General features: G+C 32.4%; 1 protein-coding gene and 1 non-coding gene across 7 annotated transcripts in view; both read left to right on the forward strand.

Moving 5' to 3' along the window:
* trh (PAS domain-containing protein trachealess) overlaps positions 1-20,344 on the forward strand; it is a 187,385-nt gene that overhangs the window by 81,431 nt on the left and 85,610 nt on the right. For 4 of the 6 annotated variants that reach the window (XM_076128321.1, XM_076128322.1, XM_076128325.1 and 1 more), the window contains exon 5: positions 8,566-8,586. The exons of the other annotated variants lie outside the window; for them this stretch is intronic. In XM_076128321.1, the coding sequence (XP_075984436.1) occupies positions 8,566-8,586 (21 nt within the window). The remainder of the gene's footprint in view (positions 1-8,565; positions 8,587-20,344) is intronic. 6 annotated transcript variants of the gene reach the window in all.
* LOC142982448 (U4 spliceosomal RNA) lies at positions 17,464-17,602 on the forward strand. The gene has a single exon (XR_012960000.1). It is a non-coding gene; the product is annotated as a U4 spliceosomal RNA (small nuclear RNA).

Below are 20,344 nucleotides of genomic sequence, written 5' to 3' on the forward strand. Positions count from 1 at the left end.
CGGTATCGATAAGAAGTGTCGATTTAATTGATCGATTATGGAATCGAGATGTCGGGATGCCGATTTTTGTTTGAATAGGGTTGGGACAATGGAACGGGAAATAGGAATGTTTCGTAATGAGTTCAAACGAAATAAGCAGTGAGTAGGGGGTGTGTAAATGCATCTTCTAGCTATTCAAGATCGATCGTAGACATCAGATTTAACCCTAAATGTTAATTTTTAAAAATAAACCTACTCTGTTGTGTGGTTTAAATACATTAGTTAATTTTTTGAATTTTTTGCTTCTTATAGAACGAAAATTTACCAATAAACAAAGTTTATGATGAATATTTTTTTCAAATATTTCTCTTTCGGCACCAAATTTTTAGCACCTTATTTTAAATTTTCTTAAAGTATTCTCAAAAAACCATTATAATTCTAATTTTGAAGGAAACTAACATATTCAGCACATCCCTATTTTATAACAATGTAACATATCGACATCATTAGTTGAAAATTTAACTCGTTGTTATACAGCGTGGTGTGATAATGTGCGATCATTTTTGTCGCACCCTGTATAAGGTGTCGTATAAATCTCTTATGATATTACACTTGTTTATGAGTGCCACCTTATCTATACTATATACTATATATATAATATAATATAATAAAGCTGAAGAGTTTGTTTGTTTGATTGTTTGTTTGTTTGAACGCGCTAATCTCAGGAACTACTGATCCGATTTGAAAAAATCTTTCAGTGTTATATAGCCTATTTATTGAGGAAGGCTATAGGCTATATATCATCACGCTACGACTAATAGGAGCGGAGTAGCAACGAGAAATGTTACAAAAACGGGAAAATTATGACGCATTCTCTCTTATGTGACGCAAGCGAAGTTGCGCGGGTCAGCTAGTTTAGTTATATTTATGAGAATGTGAGAGTATTGAGTTCAAGATTTATTAACTTCAAGTTTTTAGTGCTTAAAATGGTTGTGAAGTTCCGGGTAAGGTTTAAAAGGCTTTACTGTCCTACTATTATCTAAGGATTTATCTTTTGACCTAAGGCCTGGATCAACCATTTATGTGTAAGTGTTATATATACTCGTGTGTTTATTAACTTTAAATAAAAATTGCTATATAACTGAACTATCGCAGTTTGTTTGATATATAATAGGATACGGGAATTAACGCGAACACGCATTTTACCTTAAAATGCCTAACGTTTTGGCGCAGGTTGCACTCGCCGTGGTCGCAGGCTGACTATTATCATTGGTTTTTGTTTGTACTTTACTGTCGATAGTATATTGGATTCTGTAATTCTAGAAAGTATATAATAGGTATGTATCGAAACTCTACCAAAACTGTAAAGAAACTCTACATATAGTGGTTGTATTTATTATTGATGTATAGTATAAATGATTGAATAAGTGAGGGTCAGGGGGTGAGTTTACGACTGTCCGTCATGTTATGGCGATTTATAGAGAGAGGAGACTAGTAGAGCCATTGGTGATAGAGCTATATATGTATTTTTACGATTTTTGGAAAGGTGTTTGTTAGTATTTTGAGTAGTTTGTCTTTGAATTTAAGTTTTATCCAGGTCTTTATTAAAGGTTTATACTTTGTTTTATTGGAAATAGTGTTTTTACTCTACAAAGTAGTCGTTTAACGGAGGAATGATATATTTACTAGTTCTTTGAGGTTCAGACTTATGAAAATATAATTTTAGAATCAAAATTACACACACCGGTTATATTTATAACATTCACAACAAATCATGAATAAAATGAGAGATCTTTAAAAAAATACAAAATGAATATTATATATAACTACAATCCTTTTGGACTTAAAATATTGCGAGTAGTATTGAATAATACTCGTAATATTTTGCATTCCTACTATCTGAATAAGTTATTAATAAAACAAACAATAACCGAAAACAAAGATAATTTATCAAAATTCTTATTACACTTTGCCCTTTTATTATAAACTCATTCATAGATTCATACAATAGGTATATTGTGTCCGTTTTCTTCTAGAATTGAATTGAAACATGTTCTCGATGGCCCTCCGATGTCCCTCTCCACTGGAGGGCGGAGGGCACTCCTCGTAATCCTTTAAACAGTAAATTCCTAGTCAATTGCTTTTCTATGTGTGGTTTAAGTAAGAAACTTTGTACGTGTTCGAAGCAGAAACGTCTACATGTTGTATGTTATGGGGAAAATGGTCAGCTTAAAATATTTTATATGATATTTTTTTTCCTATTTTGAATTATTTATAAATTATGCTTTTTCTTGGTATTAGATAATTAAACTCGAGTGATTAGAATTTAATATTTTGGTTTTACGTCGTCGTTATTTTCATTTCACATAATTTACTTTTGTTATTTTCAACGATTTATTAGTATACTTACAAAACAGTTCCTGCTATTTATCACCTTTTTTTATTTTTTTTTGGTAAAATCGATATAGGTTTATCTCCAGTAACTTAGACCACACAACCCCCAATTGTCTTAACCCAAAACTGCCCGATCTAAAAATGCATCAGATAGTCGGCCATCCGCAGTTATGTCTCATAAACTGTCCTTCGGTCATTCCAATAGCCATTCGCCTAGCTACCGACTATTAAATGGTAATAATACGACCATGGGTACGATCCGATAGTCGGTACATTCGGTACACTTATTGGTCGAAGGGATTACGGTGATGTTTTGTTTGGATTGCAAGAGCTTAAAGGTGAACTGTTATGAAGATAAAGAGATTTTTTGGTATGTGAAAATGTGGTAGATCTCAAATTAAGGGAGACTGTTTAAGTGTAGTGTGGTTTTGTTCAGGAAAAATATTTGCCCTGTTCTAACAATGTAGGAATGAGTTAGAACATTTTGTAATAGACTTTTCTAAACTTGCAGAAATGCCACCGAGCTTGAGTAGATCTGTCGGCTTTATAGCCATAAGGTCCTTCTAATTGAGGCTGATGTCAGTTACCCCGGTTTCTGAGGTAAATTTAACGGTAGTTTATCTATTGAATAGCGTTAAACCTCATATAAAAATACGCTATTGAATAGATAAACTACCGCTAAATGTACTCAGAAACCGGGGGTAAGAGGACCATGAATAAGTAACAAATAAAATAGTAGCTCATTTACGGAACGAAATTTCTTGTAGGTTGTTCAAACAACTTAACTAAATCCGGGCTGATAATATAATACTTCTACTTACTTTATATCTGTTTGCAAAAAAATGTGTATTTCATCTTTATAGTTAAGCTTGTTTAAGGATAAGTTGGCTGTTTTATAGGAATTCCAAATCCTGTATCCATCAAAAGATTCAGGTATTCCGGCGAAATTGTTACAAAAACGTACAATTGTCGAATTCTCAGTGCAATTATACATCGAAGTGGTTTTTGTGTGTCACCGGAGTCGATGGCCGTTTGATAATACGTTATAATACGTATGTGAAAAGACGAGGGCTTGGTGATGAGCGAAGTGGAGGCGTGATTGAGGCATTGAACGGGGAGGAGAAACACATGGGCTGCCTGTTATACCAACAGCAACAAAAAAATGAGTAGGTTTTCTTAATATTGTGTATTTTTTAGAAAAAAAAGCCTCTTAATACTAACCAATACTAATTTATTCTTTGTCACCTACCAGCATTTGATTTGCTGAAATATTCTTATGTGTCGCTCTCTCCAAAAAGATGTTAACTACTACTTGTTTACTATTCTAACTACTAGTTATCTTAAACTGGTAGAAGTCTCAAAGCCCATAAAAAGCAAGTTTTACGACATTTAATTACGCTACAATCATACCTATTCCGCTGCCCGCTACGCCTATCACGGTGTCTACACCATACATGCGCCTGCGCATAAAAAGTGCAATTTCAATACATCGAGAGGACATTGATTGACGGATCCTGCTGTGCTGTCCCCTGATACCACACTTTTTACCTATTTAGCGAACGATTTAGCATTTAATTATATTTTTATAGAGTCCATACTATATGGTAAATGGATGGACCCACCTGGTAGAATATTGTGGGTGTTTTTGTTCTTACTTTTATGGGAGGACTTTTTGTTGTAGTGTCAAAAATGGAGTATAAGGCTTGGGAAGAAGGAATGTGTTTCGGGTTGTTTTGTGTTCGTTTGTAATAAAATTAGATTGAAATACCTACAAACTTTATTCAGATTATTATTTTAGTGCTGCTGCAGTGGATAATCATCACTTTCAATAATTATATTGACAATTATTAGCTAACAGAATTCTGTGGTTGATTTGAAAACAAATATATATTTTAAGGCTTGAATAAAATAATTCGACCTAATTATAAGGTGTTGTATGTAGGTAGATAATCATAAAACTATCAGTACCTATATTTACATTTGGCGCTCATAATTCTGTGTTAAACTTCAACACATCTTTAAACTCATCTTCCAATTAGGTCAACCAATTTAAAGGCATTAAATGTCTTTCAGAAATACAACTCAACTTAAAAAACACTTCAAGACAAAATTCTAGCACTATTTTAGCAGCATATCTCATTCATAAGAATAATAAAAATAAAGTTCCAAACGTCTAACTTAAGGTGCATCATTGAATAGTGTGGTCCATATTGCGTGGGGTCAAGACGGAGGGTCAGTGCGGGGGCACTCGATCGACAAATTATGTAAAGCGAGCCGTCATTACGCGACCCACTGACGACTCTATCTGTGAGGGATGAGGGAGACTGGTTTTGATACTTGAAGGGATAATTCTAAATCGAGGTACTGGATTTTAGTTCAATATTGTTGAAGAAAACATAAAAACTATATGACTTTTTAAGATGTTTGATCGTTAAAGTTTCTCTGTTGACTACGCTGTTATAAAAACATCAGGGTATAATTCGTTCGTTAACTTTGAATCCGTTTTTAAAACAAGTGTTTTTGTATACCCTCACGACAAATATTTGCAAAATAGATATGTACGTATATTTAAAAACAATCTGTCCAATACTAAAAGTACGAAATGCTTTCTTGCCCTATTCACGTTTCGCACAATTTCGCACAACAGTGTATTGGAGTATTACAAAGTATCAAAACCCTTCAACCTGCCTAAAACTACCAATAGTAGTAGCATCCACCGCGTGCGATTTACAACCACTGACCAAACGGGGGGAGTTTTATTAAGAATTACAATTATTTATTTACACGGCCCACGGTTCGCCACCCCTGACCACAGCACTACTTACTGTAATATTGCAGTTCAATAGCTTACTATGAATGGGATGGGATGGAAATGCTATCCGTAGACGTCACTTATTCTTCATATTTATATTTGGGTAAGTACAGAATAATGTCTATGGCAATAAGATATCTTAAAACCTAATGTGATTTTTATAAATCCTACGTCTTTAATTCATAAGTTTTTAACTTGCCGTGCTTTTCATAAAGAATACGGATCACTATTTATTTCACGTGAAATAGTTAGTAATAAAATTGTAAGTTTCGCCTTTAATTGATTAGATTAGGAGGATTAGAATAATTGGTTTTCTAAAAGTATAAATGCACGTCCTAGAAATAGAAACATCAGGCGCCATATTTTTTGTTTTAATCAGTTTCTTAGCAGACGACACGCATTACCTGATACCAAATCAAATAGGTTCTAAAAAGTATTCTCATATAACTAGTCAAGTAAAAACACCGTGACTAATATGTATTGCGGACGTTAGAAACTTAGTTAACACACTACTAAATTGGCAATTTGTGAACTGTATTGATTTTGAAAATAGAGACCTCTGGATTTTATTTTGAGTTATTATTAGTTTGAAAGTCCCCTAGAGGATTTTATTTTCTATAACTAAGTTATTTAAACCGTGTTATTCGGTAACGCAAATTATGCTATTGTTAAAGTGACCTCTTTGCTCGCTCGGGTTACACCAGGTTAACATTAACAAACGATACGCTGAAACCTTCATATGGGATTGCTTTATCTTTTGGTAGAAACCGCAAAGCCGTTCAATATATTTTGAATTAATTGCGATCACACAAACAAACAATTGTGACGGGCGAATTTTTTTCATACTATGCCGCCACCATAATGAGTTGAGGAGTTGATTCTCAAAGCTCAAGAGTTTTGCTTGAAATTTTATTATTATTCTTGTACAGTGAGTCTATGGCTTTATTTATTTTTCGTATCGCGAAAGTTCAAATAAGTTTCAAACCACTTCAAAAATATTGATTACAAAATTCGTTCAAAAACAAATCAACTATTACCGCTAACTTATCAAAGTAAACAACCTTGTTAGATGAGCTCCCGATATTATGCTAATCATATTATTATTCATACTGTTTTTGCAGAGGGCTTCGAAACAGGATCGAACCCCTAATCTTACTCTACGTATTACAAAGATACTGCTTCATTTAACAAACACATACGCCATTGGAAAACAAACCTTATGTCTTCATAAATAAAGTCGATTAAAAACTTAATGAGTTGAAACTGACAGCAAACGTCAGATTGTTAGTAATACCGTCTTTTAAATAGAGATGGCGCTAGAGGCAATGCAAATTTTCGATAATGTAATTTGGAATGATGAAAAATTGGGGTTGCCAGACTATTCGATTATGAAAACATCTGTAAGTTATTCGATATTATTATAACGTAATAAGATTAAGGTGTTCTTGTTATTATTTCTTAATGTTTGTTTGATGTGGGGACGTTTTTTCCCGTGATTGGGAAATGATGCGCGGAAATTAATTTTGCGGTTCACATTTTTTGGGGAGGTGTTGTTTTTCTTGGGAAATAAAGCTTGTGATTTTTTGGGGTTCCTTGAGAGATGGAATATTATAACGAAATATACAAGTGTAAACTTGCTACTGAATTTAAGTTAAATAATTAACTTTTGTTTTAACTCTGTAGAGCTGAAAAACGAAAAGGCAAGAGCTATAGAGTAGCAGAGCAAAACAAATTAGTGCCAGGTGGCGCAGTGGTTAAAGAGCACACAATTTGTGTGATGAATGCTTTGCATGCTTATTTCATACAACAAAAAACAGACAATGTGATTGTCTAATCTGTAACTTAATAGAAAAGAGAAAAAGGAGTCAAAATAGGCCAATTTTCACGTTATTAGAAAACGATTTGTCTAACACATAATGAGTCATGTTGCAAACATAGTACGTATGTATAATTTCCCACAATTTGGCCACACGTGGTGTGTGGAAGGTCGCAGATCATGACGCCGAGTCGTGAGCTCTCATGACACGGTGAGATGAGGACACGCTAATTACCTATATTATATTGAATGAAAGTCTATGGTGTCGCGGATTTTCTGCGACTGGAGACAAAAGTAAACTTTTTTCTTTTGCATATCGTAATAAGATTTTAGTATTTAAAAGTAATATTTTTTATGTTAAGCGTTGAAATTATTTTAACAATTAAAAATAATAAGTTTCATAGACTTACATTTTTAAAATAAATTATTTGATAACTTTAATGGATATAGCAAGACTATTTAAAAAATCATCTAGTTAGTAGTTTAGTTTCATAAGCCTTTGAAATCAAATTATTGAACCTTAATCATTTCCCATACGATTCCATACATTCCTAGAACTTGTAGCTTTACACTTTATTATCGACTTAATGCCATAGGAAATTAAGTTTAAAATGAATTAATACAAATATCAGATGACCCTACTTGCATTGCAATATTGTCGAATATAAATCAATGCGTGAATACTATGCATGATGTTGCTCTTTAGTGGCATTTATCAAATTATTTATTTTATTGTAGTCCATGTTGCCGATTTACATAAATTGTTAGATTGATTCACATTCTGCTAATGGCATATGTTTCGATACTGACTTGCTTGGACTTATAATAAGTACTAATAAGTAGGTACCTTAACTACTCGTAAAACAAGCTACTGCGGTATAATAACAAAACAAAATTTATTAGCATGTAAAAACCGCCTGGGCTCATTATCAAAATCTAAAAAGATTAAAAAACGAATATTTAATTGGCGATCTAAACCCTAAAGAGGCGACAATCCCAATAGCCTCAGGTCAGAAAGATTCTTCATAGAAACGCATCCTGCAGCCATTGTTCTTGATAGTTGTATGCGGAATCGAAAACTTATTGTTTTGTACAACATACAGTTTTGTTTATTATGGGAATGTCAGTTATAGTGATAGATAGTAGTTTTAGCGATAATATGAGCAAGTTTTCTTTGAAATTCTTTCCATAAACTTTTATACACGAAAGATGAATACCGTCGCAATATTAGTTTTACAGTTTACCAACATTCCGCATTGAAATATCTATTAAATACTGTGTTATGTAATCCATCATCATAATGATTTATTATTTACAAAAATACAAACAACTGCAACTTACTTCCATGCTGCAATATAAAGTAACGCCATCTGTGGGCACTATGACTAACTACACATACTGTTTAAGTAGTTTCACGCATGACGCAGAGATGGCGTTAGTAGTATCTCGTTAAAATATCTAAAGAGTATGTTGTGAACTTTTTGCTTTTGTGTAATATGTTTGTATTTATTACGTATTTTGTATTTTATAACAATATATTAATCATTTAAATAACTTGTTTCAGATACTATGCACAAGAGAACTGGTAGAGTAACATTTTATATTTATTATTAATTAAGTATTTATTTTTATTTTCATCTTAAACTTATGTAATGTTTTAATTATATGCTTTTGTAGCTTGTAACACTTTTATTTTCTTAATATTTTATTTTAAGAAATATTCTTACTAACCTTTTGCAAGACAAAGTTTAAACGTCGTTATTTTTGTAAATAACCTGCTGAATTCATTTATATTCACCACAATTATTCATTAATGATTGTAATAGTTACTTAATTGAATTATTAACATTTAATTTACTGTAAAGTAAAACAAAATATCATTGAGATTTACTATCACGAAAATGTGCAGCAATTGGACTAATTGCTGCACATTCGTGATAGTAAATCACGTGATGAAGTAAAAGTAAAACAAATAATAAAAACGCACACAAAATCATTTTCGTTTCAAAGGAACCATAGACTAAACCTAATTTCTTTTACAATCTTTAAGGGCAAAGAATTTTATTTCAAGGGCTGTTGCTTGTTAACCCTTCCGTGGCTAATGAGTGCCTCACTTAGAGAATTAAAACTGCAATTTGTAGGTATTGTAGGGTTAAGCATTTTATGTTATACCCCGGTACAAATTGACCGTGTAATGTTCTTTATTGGCAACTTTATAATAGCGTTTTAGGGTTACAGGTATGCAACGAATGTTGGCCTTTTTGAAGGTATTGCTTGTAATTTAATTGGCTTCTCAAGAAAGTGTAACATTCTTTTCGAAAGATTTTTTTAAAAATTATTTAGGTAAAGTATTGAAATACAATAGATTTATGCAAATAAGATATAGTAAAAACAAAAAAACAATACCTAAAAGTTATTGATCCCTAAGAACTCAGAAGATTTTTATAAATCTATTATTTTCGGTTGAAGCTATTTTCCAAAGTTTGATATACATATTATTTTCTAGTAGCTTTGTATGCCAATCTATGTTTTTCTCATTAATTTTGTTGATTGTGGAAAATCAATACATGTTACATATCAATTGAAATTTCCTAATAATACACCTATGCTATTTTTATCTCTTACTAAACCCATATGTGTAACACAAACAAAGGTCTAAATTGAGTGAAGTAACTTGATCCCCTATTTGCCAGTGATTTGTTATTCTAATTCGATAGCACCCTACATATTAGCCATAGAGTCCATAGACGTACGGGTTGATTTATAGACGAGATAAGGCTGAATGTCGATTTGTCTGCGTCTCGCGTTATTGATAATACTTTCTTATTTGTTTTCTTGTCTATGGTACCGTATAAATTACTATTTCTATTTACTTGTATGTTTTCAGACATATCAATTGCTTAGTTAATTTTGAGAAAGAAAATATGTTTTGCAGGACTTAGGTCTTTATTTATTACCTAATTTATGTACATACATAAAATTACGCCTTCTTCCCATAGGAGTAGGCAGAGACCAGAAAACGCCAATTGGTACTATCATTACAAACTTCCTTTGCTTCATTCACATCAATTTTAAACAAAGGTACCAAAATGGTAGTAAATAGCTCTACCACCGATGGTAAAAGGAGAGCACGCCTGAAAAATAGTCTATGAGACTGTTATTCCTTTGAGGATGAGAGGTGTGCAGTTTTAAAAAGACAGCAAGAGGTCCTTTAACGAGAAAATAAATATTCTTATTAAGAAAATATTTTATTAGTTTACCAAGAATCTAAGCATATCCTAAAAATAACTTGCCCTTATAATATTTGCAACAGGGAGTTAACAAAATTCACAATCCAAAATCAGCACACCGCCACTTCCCCGTGTGCTCGATAATCTAAAAGTCAACGTGCCTACAACATTATACGTATAGCGACAGCCCTAATCCACTCGTCGTAGACGGATTACCTCGCGCGGCGAAACTTCAAAGCGAACGAGGGCTGTCGCGCGCCGTTTGAATTTTAACACCGTGTTTGTTTGTGAGCTTAGATCGTGATAGCGGCAAGTAAAAATATTTAAAGATATCTTTCGCATCTTCAAAATGTTAGTTGCGAAATAGTTTCTGGTCTATTTTCGGGAAAATTTTATAGTTTTAGCTTCCAGAAGAATCTAGCGAATGCCACTCTTATGTATGCTATTAGATCCGAGCTAAACATTCCTATTGGCGATAAAAGCCTGTACAAGTATAAGTTCAGTACCAATAATTCGGACCACGACGGACACTTAAAATTATTGTCATGTGCCATTAGTCAAAATTAAAACATCTGTACCTAAGAGATGAAATAGAAGCAATACAAGAAAAGGGATTTGTGAGTATTTTTTAGCATAATTAAATTACTTGTCACAAGTCAAATGTATCTTTTTTGAATAGTCAAATAAATAAGACTAGGTAAGTTAGGTCAATCCATGTTCGGTAAATCATAAAACAAAACATTCGCAGTTCATGTAATACTTAAAAAACTTATTCAAAAGCTCTTTTTCCAATCAGACAATAAGTCCATATTTATCACATATTTAAGCGGTTATTTTTAAAGAGAGGGGAAAGTCCATTAGTTTAAATTTTCGTATGACAGGTCCGTACAAAAAATATGTTCTATCATTATAATTGGATAAAAAGAGATTCTTTTGAATAGGGGGTTGCAATAAATGGGTTTTGAATAAATGTCGAGACTCTTTTATTAAGGACCTCTATTTATAAATATGGGCGAAAAAATATTTTGAGCACTAGAATAGGTACATGAAAATTGTATAAAATAGGTTTGATTGATTTAATTATATTAAGGTACAGTCGAATTGTTTGTTGTTAGTTTTTTATATAATTATGTTACAACACATTGAGAAATTCATATTTTTTTAAGTCGGTTAATAAGTGTCGTACTTATAATGTCACAGAAAATAATCTTAACTATTTTTTTTTACTATAAGACACGTATTTTTTAACAAAATAAACTTTATTAATCCTATTTTGTCTTGACAAATTATCCTATTTTCTTACCCCAATTTAAACAAAATAAAAACAATTTTAAATTGTCAATTGCATCCATTGAGCCATAGAGAATGATCGCAATAAATAAGGCGGTGTACACGCAGGTGGGTACTCGGGGGACCGTGTGTACCCGCCCTTAGCGACATAAAGAAAAAAGGATTGGTTACTTTATTATTTTTATTAGTTTGCCAATCTGTTTGGATGATCGTCTTAATGTTGATGCAGAGCAGGGGTGGTACAATTTAAAAAAAAAGTTTATTTTTCTTGACGGATTTTGCGATGAAGGATCTTGAATAGCTTTAAAGATAGGTTTAGAACTTTATGGAGGTGTAAAAGATTTCAAAACAAAAAAATGAAATATGATGACCGTGTGTTGTCATATTTGTCTAATTTCCTAATAAGAAGACCTTTTCTTTAAAAAGGAGAACATTTTTTAAATTATTTTGTCATCGGGTGTAAATCAGTCCTTTAACTCTTTTTAAAATTGAATTAGGTAAGCATTGAAATCGTCGTATTGTTGCTCAAATCAAACTCTTTGGAAGTTTAAAATATCAAAACAAGAGATAGACAGCAATTCTCATAAGTCGGTAAAACTTTAAAACAACCCGTATCAACCCTCGCGGAACAAAAAATATGTTCATCTAAGTATTTGCGACGTTATATAAAAAAGCTTTAACCCATGTAATGACGATTTTAAACTCCCTACCATTGTTCAGAGCCATTACCTTACCGTATTGTCTTCAAAACCAACCAGAATAACTCGACCCCTGACATTGAACAGACGTCGTACGTTATTGAGGAAACACGCCCCCGTTCGCGGGTCTAAATAAATTGGTAGGTTGTTTTACGGTTGTCCCTTATTGTCTAAGGCATAGACAAGCGTTTTTATTGTCTGTGGGGTTTAAAGGACCCTTAAGTGCTGTAACTTTTTCTTTAGAATCAAGGGGTTGATGTAAGGAATGTTGTGTTTTCCGTTTACAGATGTTTTCTTCTGTCAATTTGGGTTTCCTTTTTGAGTTGTATTTTGATATGTTTGGTGACGTTATATCATTTAGTATTATAATTGCAGAGAATTAGTACTTGAATGATTTTCCTACTAGAAAATTTGAGCATCTAATAAGGTGACTATGGTAAATTGGGATAATCTCAGCATTTCTGTCTTAAAATATCTCAGTATATGTGAATTCAGTCACGCAAATAGATTGCGTTTGCGCTAAATGGTTGAACCGATTTAAATGTGAATTTATAAGATGATAAACTCATAAAAAAACATAGACAGAATATGTATTTTAAGAGAACACCATTTTTTGTTAATGCACGAATATTATATTTAAATAAATATATTATATTTAAATAATATAAACCAATATTATTTAAATATAATATATTTCTTATTTGTTTTACATCAAGTCAGTGTCTCAAAAGAAACCTGAGTGAATATCTGCACGTTGTTTGTACAAAACAATCTGAGTCCTACTTGTTCGTATTATAATTCAGCGCCAGTGAGTGTCGGTGATAAAAGTGTGCTGTGGGAAACTGTCGCCAGACACAACATACTTTGTATGTCTACACTTTACAGGGCTTTAGCGAAGATTTTAAGTACTATGAAAAGAAAATAAACTTACAACACGTCAATAACTAAAAATATGTAAGTTCTCAAGTACTCAAGTAAGTTAAAAAAGAAATTATTTGTTCTAGGTACTTACCGCTATTTCAATTAGAGTTTGGAAAAACGTAAATTCAATGCCCCATCAAAAATTGTATAAATTGTATAATTTAGTGCTAAAACATATTATGCAATAATAATGACAATCCAAAAATTTATTTAATTAAAGTACGTGATTGAACATTATACCTACTTGGTAATTGAAGCGAACATTTCTAAAAGCATCTTTATACATCTACCTTATTAACATAACTGGTTTCTGAGGTACATTTAGCGGTAGTTTACCTTTTCAATAAGTAATTTTGTCTAATCAATCAGTTAGAAAACCCCACAATTAACATTCGTATAAGATTCGCAATTAATTTTCTGCAAACATTTCTCTTGGATATATTTAGATTTGTATAAATTAAGGTGCTTGTTACACTACCTGGATGTGAATACGGACTTTGGATGTGAAACACAATCAAGGAATTTTCAAAAGAAGGTTTGTGAAACTTTTTTAAAGAGAAACTAATGGGTGTATCTTTTACGAGTATATGTAATTAATTATTAAATCAGCATCCATGATGTCATCGATTTCAACTTCTTTTAATATTATAATTGCAAAAGCAAGTTGAAGTAGTGTATGAGTGTATTATGACGCTCGCAATTTTTTGCATCGTTATATCTCAGAAGCGGTGGCTTTTAGGGAAAAAATTATTGATACCTTTTTTATAGGAAATTCCCTGATCTACAAATTATGTCTGGGGTAATTTTGCGATAAAACTTACCGTTTTCAAGGAAATCGCGAAATACTCATTTTTTGGACCTTATTACCCCGCTAAAAATTTTTCCTTACATGGGATCGGTTGGGACTTTTAAGACAATGTTTATAATTATAATTTAAACAATTTTAAGAATTTTCAGCTTCCCCTGAATTTGTCGTGGGTTTACTGATTTTTTGGTCTAATTTGACCGGACTAAATATCTTTGTCTTCATAGTCACTTATCAGTAAGTCAGTTAGATAAAGTAGTTTATTTACACTTTATATTTTTAATGATCTTACTATTGATGTGTCCATTTTTGATATTTTGAAGTTATTGAAGTCTGGGCCAAAAGCTCTATAGATACGATGGTTAACTACACTTTAACTGTTTCGTAAAGACGTTTTAGCATCGGTTACACTGAATGTCTGACTGTGTGTCGCAAAAAGAGGCTAGAATTTATACTAATTAGGTGCCTATAAAGTCTACTATCAGGTACTCAATCAATAAAACAAATTACTAAAGTTATTTTCAAGGTAACCGTCATGGCACTGCGTGTCCACCCTAACACGGGCTTTACCATCGTATAATGTACGATGACAGCCATGACATCAATCAAATAATATATTCAACTCAGCACCGAACCCACTACCGCTTCCTGCCACTGCTTGGGCAATAAGTACAAACTACTGACTGTTGCTATGTAATGTAAAGCTATTTTTATTGAGGTCGTTGAGTAACAATATGTAATGAATAACTGAATAGGTTTTATTGGTTAAGGGCTTGAAGGTCTTCGAAGTTACTTAGTTGGCTTTAATATTTTTTTGGCACGATTTTATCCAAATTTTAAACTTAAACGTTGTAACACAAAATAAAGGAAGACATAGACACTTTTCTTACCCAAAAATGAGAGGTGATATAAAATTATAGTACTTACTTATTTTAAAATGAGACGACATATAGAAGCAAGCAATTGGTACAAAGAATTGCGAGACAAACAAAAGTTCATTTGACTAGTACTCTAATCCACAGTCTAAAAGTGAGAAAAAACGTTGGCATCGTTCAAAATCAAATCATCGTACCGCGCTATTTATTCACCCCTTCACAAAACCATATTAAACTGCTGTCAAAATTAACAAAAACAAATGTACTACCGATATTGTCCCTATCGGAAAAATCCTAAAGAAACACCCTCTTACAAAATCATTAATATTAACCCGTATCAACCCCATTGGACATAAATAAACATTAAAAATACAACCGCAAAGGGAACCCTAAAATATTCATTTCTGCAGGGATTTTTTTGAAACCACTTCGCACCTTTTGAAGAAAAATTTGTTCGCTTTTTTCTTAAGAATAAAATTTACATATTTCATTCGGTTTATTTTGTCTATCTGTAGATTACGAGTATGGTAATGCAGTGCAATGCTTTTGGGAGTTGCGGTTTCTTCTTGTTTCTTTTTTTGGGAGTGTTGTAGATTATCCAATTTGAAGTAATATTTTGCCAGATATTTTAAGCTAAATAAAAATCACCCTAGAACATATCTTAAAATTGTTGATTTTGCAAATTTCTATGGAACTTATTCAAAATCTTGGTTTTCGTCTCTATTTCTCATACCAATTATTCAATAACTAAATAGGATTCCTACTAGTTTGTTTTTAAATAATTTACTGACATATTACTGGTGATATTTGTTGCAAATTGTAGAATATACAATTTCACACTATTTTCTTCATACATACATCTCTAAATACAAGTGCGAAATCATAACAATTTATGCCAAAAAATATTCATAGACACCATTACACAAATCTATGTCCATCAACCGAGTGACGTTCTATCAGAGGCATCTGACTTGACAAATGATTGTTCCATCCTACCACCAGTGAACCAAGACCCCCCTTTTCTCTTCTATCAGAAGGAAATCTAAGCTACGTGTGTAATCTCGGGGGTCAAGATAATATGGTCGAATGATATCCGTCTTAAAACAAGGGGACTTGATAAACGCGACAACGTTTAGTATTCGATTCGAATATTAGATGGTTTTTATTATATTTTGTAATGGTTTTATTGTTGGCGGATTTTGAAGAAATCCCAAAAGCATTTTGGAAAACTGCAGTAACTGTAGCTGTGTTCTTAGGTGTTCTTTTCATACACTACCAATTAAAATACATAATTTAATAATAGGCAATAAGTATAATAATATAGCTAACATTGCTTTATCATTTCGTTCCTCATTACCCGACTACGCAACGTAAAGAAGGGTTACATGTTTGTACATTTAAACTGCTTTGATAATCACTGATTATTGCTACTAGACAGTTGTTACGATTTTAAGTGTAATCGACTTTTAAAGCTATAGCGAAAGATATTTTTAAAAGCACCTTTATTACTGAACTTTATTTCACAAGTCTCAATGACAGTCAAATTATTCCGCCTAAAAATAAACTTCTAAATATATCACAATGCATTTATAATGGAGCTAAATGCCAAAAGAGGGTTACTTTGTATAAGTGCGCGTATGTTCGGGTTTTCAATAGGTTTCAAACTCGCTTTGTATTGAGAACAGGGCTTATTTTGCATTTATATTGTACCGATATGACGCGCCAAGTCTTATATTTCTTGTTGAGAAATTGGGTTTATAATAGGTGTAAGATTTAATACTGAAGAAGTAAATGTTCCCGTAAAAATGATGTATGAAATAATTAGTCAAATATGTATGAAACTTGATTTCATACATATTTTTTTCGTGGAAAAAGCATGCAACTCTTATTGCGTTATTGTGTAAAAGGATATCTTTATAGTATTTTTATTTTATTTTATTCGTTGATTGGGATAAAGTATAGTAAAATTTAATAAATATCCAAATTCCGATTCCACTTCTTTAACTGTAAATACATGTAACTATATTACGTATGTAGCAAGACTGATTGTGCAATATCCTGATAATAAATTATTGCGTTCACGTATTTTCGATTATTTGAATATTCCGAGTAAATGAAAATTAACAATTACATTTACGTATACCAAGAACCGCAATAAAACCACCAAGTGCAGCATTAGTTTTTTTATAGTCATTTTATTGAGGAATGTATGCGCCCCGACTGCGTCTACAGAATATTTTATATGCAATATAAAATAAATAGACTGATTAATAAGCATATCATGATTCGCTACTGTCAACTGTCCACCTACTCAGTATGGCCGGCATGTTCTATTTTTGAAATGTGCAGTAACGGTCCCCGAGTGCGTGATCGCGTTACGATTCGAATTTTGACGTTCGGAGAAATTTGGCCGACAAGTCTCGACCAATAGGGCCACGGAATTCAAAATTTGCATCGTTTCTCTTTTTATTTATTTAAATGTGGAAGCTTTTGTTGCAATTTCATGTGTCGCCCGTCCCCTACTAAACATGTTTTCTTGTATCTCGCCAAACGTAACTAGATGGCGTAAGGATCGAGTTAGATCGCGGTATTAAAGTTTGCACAGCGCTAGTATATATAGTCTGCGCGTGCGCATTTTAATTTAACTTTGCGCAGAGGCAATATCGTAACCAATGAGGTTTATCCGAGGTGCGATTATTGCTAGTTGAAAACTTTACCAATACCCCGCCTTGTGGACGTGAAATACCGTCCACTATGGCGATTTTTGAATGGCCGTTGAGGCCTTATAAACATATTATACGTAGTCAGATCACAAAGGCACATCCTACAAATTCAACATATCAACGTCACAAACTATGCTGAAAAAATGAACTACAAGAAAGCTTCAAATCCTAATGATAATTTCTAGTTGTTATTTGTAGTAACATTGGAACACAACAATTAAATCACTACGTAAAAAAATCACACGTCAAAACACTTATAACTTAAAATGTATGAAATAATTAGATATGTATGAAATAATTTTTGGCACTTTGTTTCATACATATTCTAAAACACTATTTGGTACAACTTTGAACATTATAATTCTTGTGTAAGAACTAGGTTAACACGTAGTTTCTATTATAAAATGTATTTGTATGGAATAACATATTTGTATTTACAAATAACCGCTTCGTTGTCAAACTTTATAAAATATTGAGTTTTTATTTTAGAATTTATGTTTTCATAAATAGAAACGTTAGAAAAGACACATCTACATTTGATTATCTATAATTATAATTATATTATATTTTTAATTACCTGACAAATAAAAGTATAAAATTTGCTCCGTGATACATGGTATTGCTAATGGGCGTGCACCATACTGATCTGCCTTCACCTTTGGTTTTAACAAGGCAGATATCTATACTAATATTATAAAGCTGAAGAGTTTGTTTGTTTGAACGCGCTAATCTCAGGAACTACTGGTCCGATTTGGAAAATTCTTTCAATGTTAGATAGCTCATTTACCGAGGAAGGTTATAGGCTATATATCATCACGCTACGACCAATAGGAGCAGAGCAGCAATAAAAAATGTTACAAAAACGGGGAAAATTTTGATTCATTTTCTCTTATGTGACGCAAGCGAAGTTGCGCGGGTCAGCTAGTTATGTATATATTTAAAAGTATTGTAATTTTATTCCTCAAATAAAAATATATTTTTATAAAATTGTTCCATTTTAGGCCACTGTACTTATAATTGCAAGCAAATAACACATACCTTTGTCATTCTTAAATAGAGAACTACCTTAATTTTTAAAGTCGGTTCGAAATTATTTCCACGAATTCATACTTCATCAGAAAAGTCTGTAATACTGAAGGAATATTTTTGAGAGATTTACATTAAAATTTTGGATAATATTCATCGACTCCACTTATAATTTTTTCCCCATGGCAAATAGCCAGGACAAGCCATTTGCTATGGAAATGAGGGCAATTGTCAAGTGAATCGTTTGTAATGATTGTTGATAGCATATGTCTGATATATTTTACATTTTTATATCTCTTTCGTGTTGCGGAAAATAATTGTGTTGCTATTGCAATCATCATCATTTTTCTGAGCACTCTTATACCCGGAGGAGTGGGTGTAGTCAAAGAACGCCGCTTGTCTTATACTTCCGCTATTTTAATACTTACATATGTTTTTTTTTAATTTCTATGTAAACAAGGTGCTAACCAAGGCTTACAACTAACAATTTGTATAAAAATAGGCATTACTGTAGGACGTAGGTATTATTTCCAAGTTCACAGATAACTTGTTAATAACTGTGACACACAAAATCTATTTTATTTTCACAATCTCAGATCTAAATATCAATAAACAAACGAAAAAAAACAATAATTCATTTTTATTACTTCATTCCGAAACGGTGTTCTATTGAAAAATCTAAAACAAATCTCGAAAATTTCTATCAGTGGTCATTATGGGGCCCATAGCTACCGTTCTCATACCACTAAATCCCATAAAGTGTCAAAATTATGGGGGGTTACCAATATGGTGTTTTTTCTATGACGCAGTTATGAGTTGGTGAACAAAAGTCTATGGTCATGCCATAACTTTATGGTTGTTAAGAAGAAAAGGAATGGTGTAGTGTGGATAAGGCCAATTTCAAATGAATGAAATGCACATTGAAAAAATAAATGTATTTTTCATGGTATATTATTGTTAGGTCGAATTTCAATTAAGTTATATTTCTTTTAACGTACATGCTGGTGCTACATAATTATGTCAATGTATAATAAATTATTGAATTAATAAATTAATTTATGAAATTCACAAAAAAACTAATCTTAATATTGTTTGAGAACCACCATGTCTTGGCCCATTATCCGTTTTCAGTTTGATTCTAGTATTGCAACACACGGTCTATCTGTTATTTATTGAGTAGAGCTTGTATTGCCACCTAGAAGATCAAAATGTAGGCACACAATATCTACCAAAACTCATTACAATATTACTTACCTTCGTTTCTTCTACTTCTACACCAGCTTTTTGAACCGTGTCTCCACTATCCCATCGTCCAAGGGTTTAACTTAAGGGCGCTTTCAAGTTTTGTCAACAAGCCATTGTGGGCAAGCGCCGCAGTTGACGAGTTTTACGACGTCGTAAATCTGCGCGCGCGCATCACGATCCTTCGATAATCAACTGTCAAAACTCTCAGGTGTACCTGCGTGTAGATGTTAGTGTTTTTGTTGAGGGTTACAAGAAAATGGATGAAAAAATGGTTATGATGGTTTAGTGGAATTGTGAGATGAATGGGTAGAAAGCTTGAAAGACTTTCTGTTCATATTTTTGGTTTCATTGATCGTTATTAACGAAGTAGTGTTGATATATACATATAATCTATACTAATATTATAAAGCTGAAGAGTTTGTTTGTTTGTTTGTTTGTTTGTTTGTTTGTTTGTTTGATTGTTTGTTTGTTTGTTTGTTTGTTTGAACGCGCTAATCTCAGGAACTACTGATCCGATTTGAAAAATTCTT

Source organism: Anticarsia gemmatalis, chromosome 21, assembly GCF_050436995.1.
Source record: "Anticarsia gemmatalis isolate Benzon Research Colony breed Stoneville strain chromosome 21, ilAntGemm2 primary, whole genome shotgun sequence".
NCBI classification, from domain to species: Eukaryota; Metazoa; Arthropoda; class Insecta; order Lepidoptera; family Erebidae; genus Anticarsia; species Anticarsia gemmatalis.